The sequence below is a fragment of the Saccostrea echinata genome, unplaced genomic scaffold (genome assembly GCF_033153115.1).
Source record: "Saccostrea echinata isolate AGI-Se365-2 ecotype Australia unplaced genomic scaffold, CSIRO_AGI_Sech_v1 ptg000045l, whole genome shotgun sequence".
In the NCBI taxonomy this organism is placed as follows: Eukaryota; Metazoa; Mollusca; class Bivalvia; order Ostreida; family Ostreidae; genus Saccostrea; species Saccostrea echinata.
In genome coordinates, this window is record NW_026889794.1 from 166,626 (window position 1) to 178,011 (window position 11,386).

Genomic DNA, 11,386 nt, shown 5'->3' on the forward strand with positions numbered 1-11,386 from the left:
TTATTCTGATTGCAGATTACATAATAATTATAAAATCGAATCCTATGATAACCATTGCGAACTCATATCTTACTTACCTTGATGTATACATTTTAGGAAAAATATAAGATTACGTAATAATATTGTATTGATTTTTTTTACTGAAATGGAAACATGCAAATATCGACCTTTCTTTGGCACTTAAAGGATTATGTAATGAAAATATTGTACATTCGGCCCAACTTTGCAATTCGTTTTCTTTGTTTTTTAAACACTACTAGTAATGACGGGAAAGTTACAGGCCATGAAATTAAACCCTTTTTAGTCTTCCATTGCAATATTTAAGTAAAACCATTCAACTTTGATTCCTTCTGCGACTGGTATAGGATTTCATGTTTTAATTTCCTCTTTTTAAATTCGAAAACAGCAAGATAGAATTAAAAAAAAAAGTACATTTGACAAGTAAAGGTAAAAGCCAATAAATATGAACCATATTGCTCAATTACAGGTTGTCCTTAGCGTTGGTTACCAATGCTATCTTTTACACTGCAGTGCAGACGATTGCACATTGAAATAAAATAGTTTAGTTTATTCAGGACATTTAAATTAACAACAAACGTATTCCGTGGTGTGTGTGGTAGTGCATTAACAATGATTTATACAGTCTAAAAGATTCGGAATGCGGAACACAAGGTAAATGTACCGAGATTCTAAGGATAAATCATTGAAATGCACACTCAGGGATTTGGAAGTGGAAAGTTCAATGAAACAAGTTTGTATTATGCTGATATATTTCATAAACTCATAGTTGTTCTCACGTGTATATCATTAAGGACAGTTAGATAATAATTATATACACATTAAGTAATTTAAAAGTCTACATAGGATTTTCTCAATGATTGTATTGACGACATGTGCGTGAGTATACCACAACGAAAGATCGGAGACAGTTTATTGTACATTCTACGGAGTGCCTTAGTCATTAATACTCATCAACTGCATAAGCAAAGTAAGACAAAGACTTAAGAATACTTAAGGTCAAAGAGTTCGTTCTAATAAGTCAATATTTTACATTATGAAGGTTAAATTTGATTCATATAATTTTGCTATCGCTTAGGAATTTTATAATGCACAAAATGTAAATTTTTGGGTAAATGAAATCATTTTTTTCTTATTTATTTAAGAAGAGATTTTTTAATAAGACAGACAAGAAATTCCAGTAATTTGATTGTAGATTGTCCAGTTTTACTTTTAATTTCATGCATGTAAATCAATCAAATTTATAGTGGAAACCCTATGCAGCTTTGAAATTCGTTGTATATGCTTGGAATAGTGATTTTGTTTACCATAAAGCTATGTTTTTCTCCTTCCAAATTAATTCAGTCTTCTTCAGATATGTGCGGATTAAATAATGTCTCTTTTTCAGCTTGGATCTCAAGGATCTCAAAAGTTTTAAAGATCAGAAAGAACGAAATTAAAGAATGAAATTTCGAACCTGTATTAGACAATTGTTAGGAAATAATTTGTAACGATTTATTAATGAATTAAAAAATATATATATTTATACCAGAAGGTAATTCAAGATGTCCAGTAGTGAAGAGAAAAAGGAACCACCAAAGACTGAAACAGAATCCATACAACAGTTTGATAACGAAACAGATGGAGTATTGCTACCCAACGAAAGGTCCCTTGAGAAGGAATTTATCCCCCCTGACGGGGGCTGGGGTTGGGTTGTATGTGTTACGTCCCTCTTGACAAATGGTACAATTTTCAGCATGCTCAACACTTTTGGCATAATATACGTGTATCTAATCAAGGAATATGCCAAGGGAGATCATTCAGTTGCTTTCAAAACATGTAAGTAGCAAACTTGTTTCATTTAAGTTTTCACTTATTCAAATTTATGAACAAAATAGTTTAATAAGGTTTTTGTCGTCCAAGAATAAAATGTATTTTTGCAACACTATTTTTATCTTTTTTGTTCCCAATGTTTGCTAACATTGATAATGGATATAATTTTTTTGAAGAATTCTTTTAATTTTCTTTTTCTATTGACTTTTTTTCAGCATGGGTAGGATCAGTCTGCATAGGTATAACATTTTTGATGAGCATTTTTGCCGGTATATGCAGTGATCAAATAGGCATCAGACCAACAGCTTTTTTCGGAGCTGCTTTAGGGGCGATTGGTCTCTTCTCTAGTGCCTTTGTCATCCAACTGGAGCTTCTTTACCTTACATATGGTCTCTTACTCGGAATTGGTGGAGGATTCATTTATTCTACCTCTTTGGTCATTCTTGGACACTACTTCCAAAAGCATATGGGCATTGTGAATGGAATCGTGACTTTTGGAAGCTCAGTCTACACAATTGTTTTATCTATTGTTCTTCCAATTGTTCTGAAATCGTTTGGAATCAAATATACTTTTCTTTTCCTTGGAGGGTTGTATTGTATACTTCTTCCATGCAGTCTGACTTGGAAGCCATTGTTCCAAAGAGACACTGACATTTCACGCGTAGATGTATCTTCGAACAAAAGGCTACAAGGGGTTGAATGTTGCAATTGGGCAAAGAAGTACTTGAATCTGAACATTTTTAAAAACCATGCATATCTAACCTGGTTTTTGGGATTTGGCATAGCTTTATTTGGATACTTTGTACCCTTTGTACATTTAGTAAGTATATATAGATTTTGTACAGTGCGTACTATGTAAATGAAATCAATGCTTATAGTACGTATATTAACCTTTAGATCTTAAGGCAGATCCTAACTGAAACATAATTTTGTTTTTAAAAAACATGGCTTTTGAATTGAGACATGCCTCTTGTACGAATGTGACTGGAAGGCCCTGTCGCCTATTTTTTTTAAAAAAAAAAAAGCATTCGATTCTTACTTATTTATGGAAATAAACGTTCTTAAACCGGCTGCATCCCTCCTATATTTATTGAAGTATAGTCAAGTCTTCTCACTCTTCTCTACCGAGATATGCTTTCAGAAGAAAATCAGAGTAAACATTCCTCCTCCGATTTAAGAAATCGAGATTTGTGAATCTTCTTTCTCGTCAATTATTTTTCGATGGGGCTTTCCCTCTCTCTCCCACACTTTTTTATTAAAATTCGAAACTACATCCCTGCAAAAATAAATATACAACTTTTTATGTATTTCTATCTTGCATGCATGTTTACCTGTACGAATCTTTAATGCAACTTTGGCCTAGAATATGAGTGAAATCTGGCAGGAAGAAGCAAATTTTGGACGTATTCGAGGCAGAGATATAATTTTGTAAGTTAGACCCGAGTAGAAGAGGTCTCCTCCAGGTGTCACTTCTACTTTTCGCACATCATTTGGCAAGTTCAAATTTTCCTACGCCTGGAACTTTAAACAGGAGAAAAAGGCCCTGGTTGGTAAATTTAGTTATCAATGGTCTTTTCAGTTGGGAGGTTAATTTTGAATTTAGTCAGGAAAGAGGGAGTTTAGTTTGAGTGAATGGGATATACAGATATTTTAATGTTACGTCTTTTACACTTATGCCCTGGATGATATAGTATGTGCTGGAAGGTTGATGAAAAGTAACTAGTATGTCTACGGGTTACTTTGAATTACAATAATTGTTCTTTCTCTTTAGATATTCTGAGTTTTCTTGAACATATTCTGAAATATGTCATTATAGCACTTCAACTAAGCACTGAATATATGGACTGCATTAAGTTATTTGTTTGATTCAATATCATAATCGAAGTGATAAAAGCATTTTAAAAAGTCTTGTCAGATTCTTTAGAAAATATATTTTACACTCATGGTTGTTTTACAGCGTCCCTTTTATGCGAAGAAATGAAACAGCTTTTATAAAAATATACTTCTTTGTATTTTTAGATCAGGCCCGTAGGAAGCAAATTCAGTTGGAGGGGGGGGGGGGGGGGGGTGCACAGCCATACATTTTCAGTTGACAGTTGAGGGGTCACTACCATAATTTTCTGACAAGCAAAACCAAAAAAAAGGTCATCAAACGTTTTTATTGAGAGGGCACAAGCCTATAGTATCTATGTTTACTATAGTTATCTATATATCGGCAAAATTACTGGGGAGCACGGCCCTCCGTGCCCCCCGGTTCCTACGGCTATGTAGATGTTAATTACTTGCAGTATGTTTGTACATGTATACAGTTCAAAGACTACATTGTAAATCAATGTATTCAGTTTTTTCACTGTTTTTCTTGACTATATAGGTTTGTAGGTCACATAGTATTATATAATAATTAAGACTTTCTAGCTGTAATTCTGCTTTAGGCATAATTTTATTTTCCAAGCGTAATATTTCTGATCGTCATTATTTTTTTTTCTGGGTGTAACTCATTTGCATCTTTCGCCTCAAATTCCTGCTCGATTCCGCTTGGTTTCCTCGTGGTTTACGTCCGGAATTTGTATATCGCCATATATGTAGTAAGAAACACGTAAAACGCGTTGTAAGGTTAAGTTCCTTAAGGTATGTCACTCGTCAGCCTTTTAGAAAATTTCAGTCAGAACCTCTTACTTAAAAACTATTTATTACAATTCAATCTTTATAACATATTTGAATTAAACAATGTAAAATGTTCAACATTCAATTAAAAAACTGCTAAAAAATTCATAAAGAAGCAAGATTTATAAGGGACTATTTCTTGTGGTGGAAGGATATTTAGCAGAAAATTCTGCAAATCTACACATTTATTAAATTTAATATCTTGGAACTTTAGCCTCACATACTTTTACTCAGAGAATATTTTCCGTTATGAAATGCCTGGAATATTAAATATAGGTCTCAATTTATATTTTTATAACAAAATTTACACCTTCGCTCAACAAACTTTGCCAAGAAATGAAGATATATTAAGGAAATCGAGATAAAATTTATACAGTTTTTTGCCAGAAAATCGCATACTTTGACCAATATTTCAAAATTTACATCATTGACCCCAACTTTTCCTTTCATTATTTTAAACTTCTCGACACTTTTGACCATTCAGCACTTACGTCGTAAAAAGTTTGATACAAGAAAATATTCTATTACCCATTTAGATTTTTAATACCCCAAATTTGAGACTTTTTTAGTGCAAAAAGGTCACACAATAATTTATGCGCATTAATTTGCATGATTTGTTCAGTGATAAATATTATTCAAACTATTTTACATAAAATAAGATTATGTTTATTGTCATGGCTACATCTGATAAAATATGATAACGATTAAAGTGATTAACCAAAGAGTTACAATTTAAGTGCAGAAAGGTCAACTTAATTGTACCGTAGCTCAGTTAGATGCACACTGACACCCCATTTTCTCTGCGATTTTGAGTCATACTATATGAGTACTTATCCAAAATATACTTCTCAAAAAATCCTTGATATAACAAATTTCACGAGTGACAAACCTTAAACATCATTTTATTTTATGTCCTGTTAACAGATTTATATTGTTTGTAGGCTTCTTGAGATCGATCACTGTTCGTTATCTTCACTTTTTCATTTCTAAACTCACATGATGAATTGTTTTGCAGAAAAAATATTTGGTATAAACTGCTACACACATTCATCTGTTACCTCAGAAATGCATTAAGTTGCCTTTGTTAACAATAATTAAGTATCGATGACGTATTATCTATTTTCTTTAAACATATAGTCAGAATTAATTGTTTATACTATTTTCCAAGAACAATGACTGTTTTACTTGTGATAACCTATTTCTTTATTTTAGGTTAAACATACTCAAGACGTCTTTCCCAAATCCAATGCATATATTCTGATCACTTGCATGCAAGCTACTTCGGGTGTCGGAAGAATAGTGTTTGGAAAGGTAGCTGACTTGAAATTTATAAATCGAATTTACATGCAGCAATGTGCGTTCGTAGTGACGGGCTTCGTAACAGCATGCATCCCATTCAGTGCCAGTTTTGAAGGGTTAGTGGCCATTTGTCTCATTATGGGCCTTTGTGACGGAATCAGTGTATGCTTATTAGGTCCTATTGCCTTTGACCTTGTTGGTCCAAAGAATGCATCACAAGCTATTGGCTTCATGTTAGGTGGATTTTCTATTCCATTTACCGTTGGTCCTCCTATTGCAGGTGAGAAAAATAAAGTTTATAGGTATGTGAAATACATTTGTTATTAAAGTTCTTAGTTTTTGAATGATACTAAATTCATAGCAAATTCATGTATTTGACAAAATGAGAAACTTTGATAGATAAGTTTAAGCTATTACATTAATTTTACGTTTATTATTCTTCTTCATTTTATCACTAACTTTGAAGGCCTAAGAAATATAATCATAATTTGTAACAATTATTTCCATGTTCTATTTCAACTTTGGATCTGCATGTTCTGTCAGATTGAATTACATCATGTATATATTCAATTTTAAACTGTATTGACCCACAATGACTGTCAAGCTAACCCACGCAAAATATTATATTGTGTTTACAAATAAATTATCATCCTCTTTCATTGATGTTTACGTTTTCAATTGTCGAAAGAATAAAATGTTTTGTTATTTAGAATCAGTCTGTGTATTAATCTAATAAAATTTATCTAACTTTAAACTTATAAACACATACATGTACAAATATAATTAGTGGATGGTGTACTTTAATGATATAAAATAATATAATTCATAAAAAAATAAACTAACAAAACAAATATAATAGTATTATAGTATATACGTCATTCTTGCAGGCTTGCTTTACGATCATCTGCACACATATGAAATAGCATTTGTCGCTGCTGGTGCCCCACCTATAATTGGTGCGATTGTTATGTGTTTCATCCCCAAAAAGGCAAGGTTTTACTATACAATCGACAATAAATAAATTTAAAAGTCTATAATTTTGCTTTTTCAACATTCGAATGTATAGCACATTTATGCAATAGTTTTGTACAAGACAAATGAGTATGTAGATTTGAATACAGGAACATTTTTACGTAGAAGTTGATATTCAGATGCTTTAATATATAGATGCAATATATTTTCAGATGTACATAACAATTGATTCTGAACTAATACATAATGCAAGGTAGTTCTTCAAATTAAATACATTTCAAATATGTCTTGCAGAAAAGTCCGGAAGCAAAAGAAGCCCACACATCTATTTCTATGGTAGATGTGTATCAGGCCAATACAGATAAATCAGGTGTGTTTAATGTACATCAAGAATCAGTTTGCCCATTATGTGAAGCAAAAATAATTCGTTCTGTTCTCCTTATGAATTTATAATGATATATGACGTTGCATTTTCATCATATAATTATCGCATCAGTCCATGATATAAAATGCTATACGAGGGTTGTTAGAAAAGTTCGCGGACAAGTTCTATTGTGAGTGCGCTATTTGCATGAAACCATTAAAACTCAGCAGATAAAAACTATACGTATTTTCTAATAAATATGCAGATATTTGGTGTTTTCTGATCTTTAAAAATAAACAGCTGTATTTTAAAGATAAAACATGCTTCACGGAGCATGCCACTTTTTTGCACATTTACATTACATAAGCATTATTTGGAAATTAAAAATTGCACTGTTGCAGTGCATAATTAAGGATTTATGATAATTCATCTGTCGCAACAATATTCATGAAACATGAATTGGCGAAATTTTGATTTGAGTCAGAGGGAATATGACTGTTTCGTCGCCAATTATAGACGATCAATGCGTAAAAAATTGTCAAGAATGGCAACGTTATTGAACGTCTTGGAGCACCGAGTTTTGAAAAATTATGTGTGCCGACAGGAAAATGTCCCAAAAGAGACTAAAATTCATTTAGATGCTGCCCTGGATTGCCTACACGTACATAGTACCACAGTATTCAAAAGGTAGAATCTTCGTAAGAATAAAAGAATTGACAATTTGATTATCAACTCCTGTGATACCCTAAAACTCCACAACTGCACGGACGTTGCGCCTATGGGTTTCGCATATTTTCCATACCTGATCGCTTAACTGCGTAGACATTAATTTTATGATCTCACCAATATCCGGTACGCCACAAAAGACATTTTAGAAAGAAGTGACATGTCTTCATATTGTTTTTAATTTTTAAGTACGAAAAAGATATGAAAAAATCTATAGAAATGAAAGATATTTTAAACTGTGATAAAGATTGACAGCTTTGGAATTAGGTAGTCGCGTTACCTAACGTCACAAAAACGTCAAGTGATTACTCTGTGAATCCTATGACAGCATTAGTATCATTGTATATTTTCAAAGTTTTAGTAAATGGACATGACTTTGTACATACTAAGAAACAAAAGATTAGAATTTAATTAGACATAAGCCATTCTTCAAAGTACACAATAAATTTTCCGAAATCAATGTGTCCGTGAACTTTTCTAACAACCTTCGTATTTTCTTACAAAGTCTATTTGAAGTGATTGTATACACAAGTGCGTACGTAATTTCAAGGATCCAGTTAATATTTAGTTGATAAACCTATCCACAAAAAATCTCTGTAGTACTTCAAGTAATTTGAATGATGGTAGTGACGGTAAAAAAAATACTCCAGATTTTATAAATTGTACTTAATAATTTTTATCTAGAATTGGAACTTAATGTAGGAGTGACCGATCCCATAGAAGACGAATTGCATGAAGAAGGAAAAAAGCTTTTAGAATCACCAAATGATGACATCATATTCAGAAGAAACGGTTCTAAAAGCTCTAATGAAAATATAGACAATACACCAAGACAGAATTCTGAGTTGTGTTTAAATAATGGAGTGACAGCTTAATTGGAGTTACATGTAATGTTTTTGATTTAGAAAAATAATTTATTCTGATTGCTGTTGCAAAAGTCTGTGCATTGAATCATTTCGGTTTAAATAAAGACGTCTTAATTTCCGTAAAAAATTGTGGTTAAATCGACAGGGGATGCTTACTCCTTCTAGGCACCTGATCCCACCTCTGGTGTTTCCAGGGGTCCGTGTTTTATTCCCAGTTCACAGATTTCTATTATTTATATGACCTTTGAGATCGATTATGATTATTTCAAAATATTTATCAATCTAAAAATTATTTGTTTTCCAATTTGCATGAATTAATCTGTTGTCAGTGTAAAATGAAAGGATTTTTTTCCCCAGTTTTTCATATATTTTTGACTTTATAAGCGGAAAAGACATGTATCGTAATGATGAATAAGTTATAATAATTGCAATTGGAAGAAAAGCTTAAAACAAATATAAAATGAACAACGAAAGAATAAAGATAGCGTTCCCTAGATCCCTAAAAATATTTCATGTAAATGTAAATTGCAAAATGTAAAATGTTACGTTAGATCGTACTTTATTTTTCGAATATAAATATCTATGAAATATTTATTTACCATCATGGATTAAATTTCCTTTGAAATTTGATATTTGTTTTACAGAAATAATTTAATTTAACAGAGAAATATTTTTTTCTAACAACATATTGTCAAAAACACATGTTATTAAGAATTCTTATTTTCGCTTTTACACCTAATTTCCCTATATATATATATATATATATATATATATATATATATATATATATATATATATATATATATATATATATATATATATATATATATATATATATATATATATAAGGCCAGGGTGTTAAGAAAGTTCGTTCCATAATGAAACATTTTTGAAAATTTCAAAGTAGTGTTATAACTGAAAAGATTAATTTTCCAGTCTGACAGCATGTACCACAAAATTTCGATTTATAGCAGTTAATGGCTTGCAGGAAGTTATAGGATTTTTTTTAAATATATAAAAATATAAATCAATATCCTTAAAACATCCAAGTGACAGAACTGCTCGTCATTTTGTGTGAAAATGTAAAATAGTTTTCTTTTGTTTCTTCACAGCTTATCTTGCCTACTACAAAACTGATGAGCTTAAGTAAAGGAAATATCAGTCCCTTTTCAAAAGAATAGGTTTGTCATATTTTAATCCTATACTTACTTGATAAATTTTGCATAGGTATTTGAAAGGATATATTGACTTGTGTGCTCAAGATATTTCACAAATAAGCTGCATCCGTGATGTCATCTGTTTCAATACCTGACCTCCCCTTTTTCTTTTCAACAAAACACAGTTAAAACCTTATCAGTAGCAAGAATGGACTACACGCCGCAAGAATTCCATTGGCATCGAAAGAAAGTTTTTTGACTTGCCCAGATGGCCGAGCGGTCTAGCACGCTGTTCCTGTACTGCTAGGAGACAGATTCCGTAGGTCGTGAGTTCAACCCCGGGTTGGGGCGGAAGTGGGTATCCATGTAAAAGTGAATTTGTTTGTGCTATATATATATATATATATATATATATATATATATATATATATATATATATATATATATATATATATATATATATATATATATATATATATTTATGACGGCCGTATGGATCGATTCGCAATCAATTATTTGATATGATTGATTGATTGATTTTTTTGTTGTTTAACGTCCCTCTCGAGAATTTTTCACTCATTTTTCACTCACTTGCCGGTGGAGGGCTACAAATTTTGACCTATACTCGGCACTCAGGGCCATTGAGCAATGAGGGATCTTTTTCGTGCCAGCACCTACTGCGACACGGGACCTCGGTTTATACGGTCTCATTCGAAGGACCGGTCTCCACGTCCCCGCAGTGGGGTTTGAAAATTATTTGATATGAGACATGATCATAAATAAGTGAAGAAGTGAAAGTTTTAATCAAAGCATGGACCAAGAGATTATGCGTTATCTTAAGTCTTTATCATAGGGTTTTTAAACTTTTTAGAATTTTCAGTTATCACTCGCTTATAACCAAGAATAAAAAATAAATGACATTTTCCCCATTCTCTTTTATTAAATATTATGCAGCCTGAAGCCTGAATAACTTGGAACGAAAATTATACATTCCTACTTAACCATCTTCAGCGATGCATGGGAGACAATACGAAAAATAACAAAAACATTTTTTTTTTTCAAATATCATCCTTTACTGATACAAATAAGTGAATTCAGCAGCATTATAATACAATAACTTCTTTTTTCCAATGACATAAAATATTCTGCTCACATATCAACAACACTCAATATTTTGTCATAGGATTTTGGGTCATTCTAACATCCTGATGCTATGAATATTTTCCAGTAATCTTTGTCACAGGTTTTTTCAATCTTTAATATAATGAAGAAAATGCACAAATCATTATGAAAAGTGAATGAAATATATACTTTCCCTTGCAGGTAATACGTATTACTACTATTGATCTTTTTGCACTTGGACAGGTTTTAATTATTATACATTTGAGACTGCTTTGGGGCTACTTTCATATTTATTGTGTAAATATTTATAAAACAAAATGTACATTATAAAATTTATTTTGTCAGAGAAATATCATTTTTATTCACCAAACATTAAAAATACATAT

The 11,386-nt window shown here is 31.6% G+C and overlaps 1 protein-coding gene across 1 annotated transcript; it reads left to right on the top strand.

Moving 5' to 3' along the window:
- The first annotated feature begins 1,560 nt into the window (after nt 1–1,560).
- LOC133201725 (monocarboxylate transporter 10-like) lies at nt 1,561–8,794 on the top strand. The gene is made up of 6 exons (XM_061337515.1): nt 1,561–1,836; nt 2,046–2,650; nt 5,707–6,073; nt 6,681–6,786; nt 7,065–7,135; nt 8,540–8,794. The coding sequence occupies exons 1-6, from the start codon at nt 1,563–1,565 to the stop codon at nt 8,728–8,730; spliced, it is 1,614 nt and encodes a 537-aa protein (XP_061193499.1). The 5' UTR covers nt 1,561–1,562; the 3' UTR covers nt 8,731–8,794.
- Nucleotides 8,795–11,386: the final 2,592 nt, after the last annotated feature.

Excerpts from the sequence above, each read along its gene's own strand:
- LOC133201725 (XM_061337515.1), top strand. The coding sequence starts at position 1,563 with ATGTCCAGTAGTGAAGAGAAAAAGGAACCACCAAAGACTGAAACAGAA. Across the intron at positions 2,651-5,706 it reads TTGTACCCTTTGTACATTTA|GTTAAACATACTCAAGACGT; the intron begins GTAAGTATATAT and ends TCTTTATTTTAG. Across the intron at positions 6,787-7,064 it reads TTCATCCCCAAAAAGGCAAG|TCCGGAAGCAAAAGAAGCCC; the intron begins GTTTTACTATAC and ends CTTGCAGAAAAG.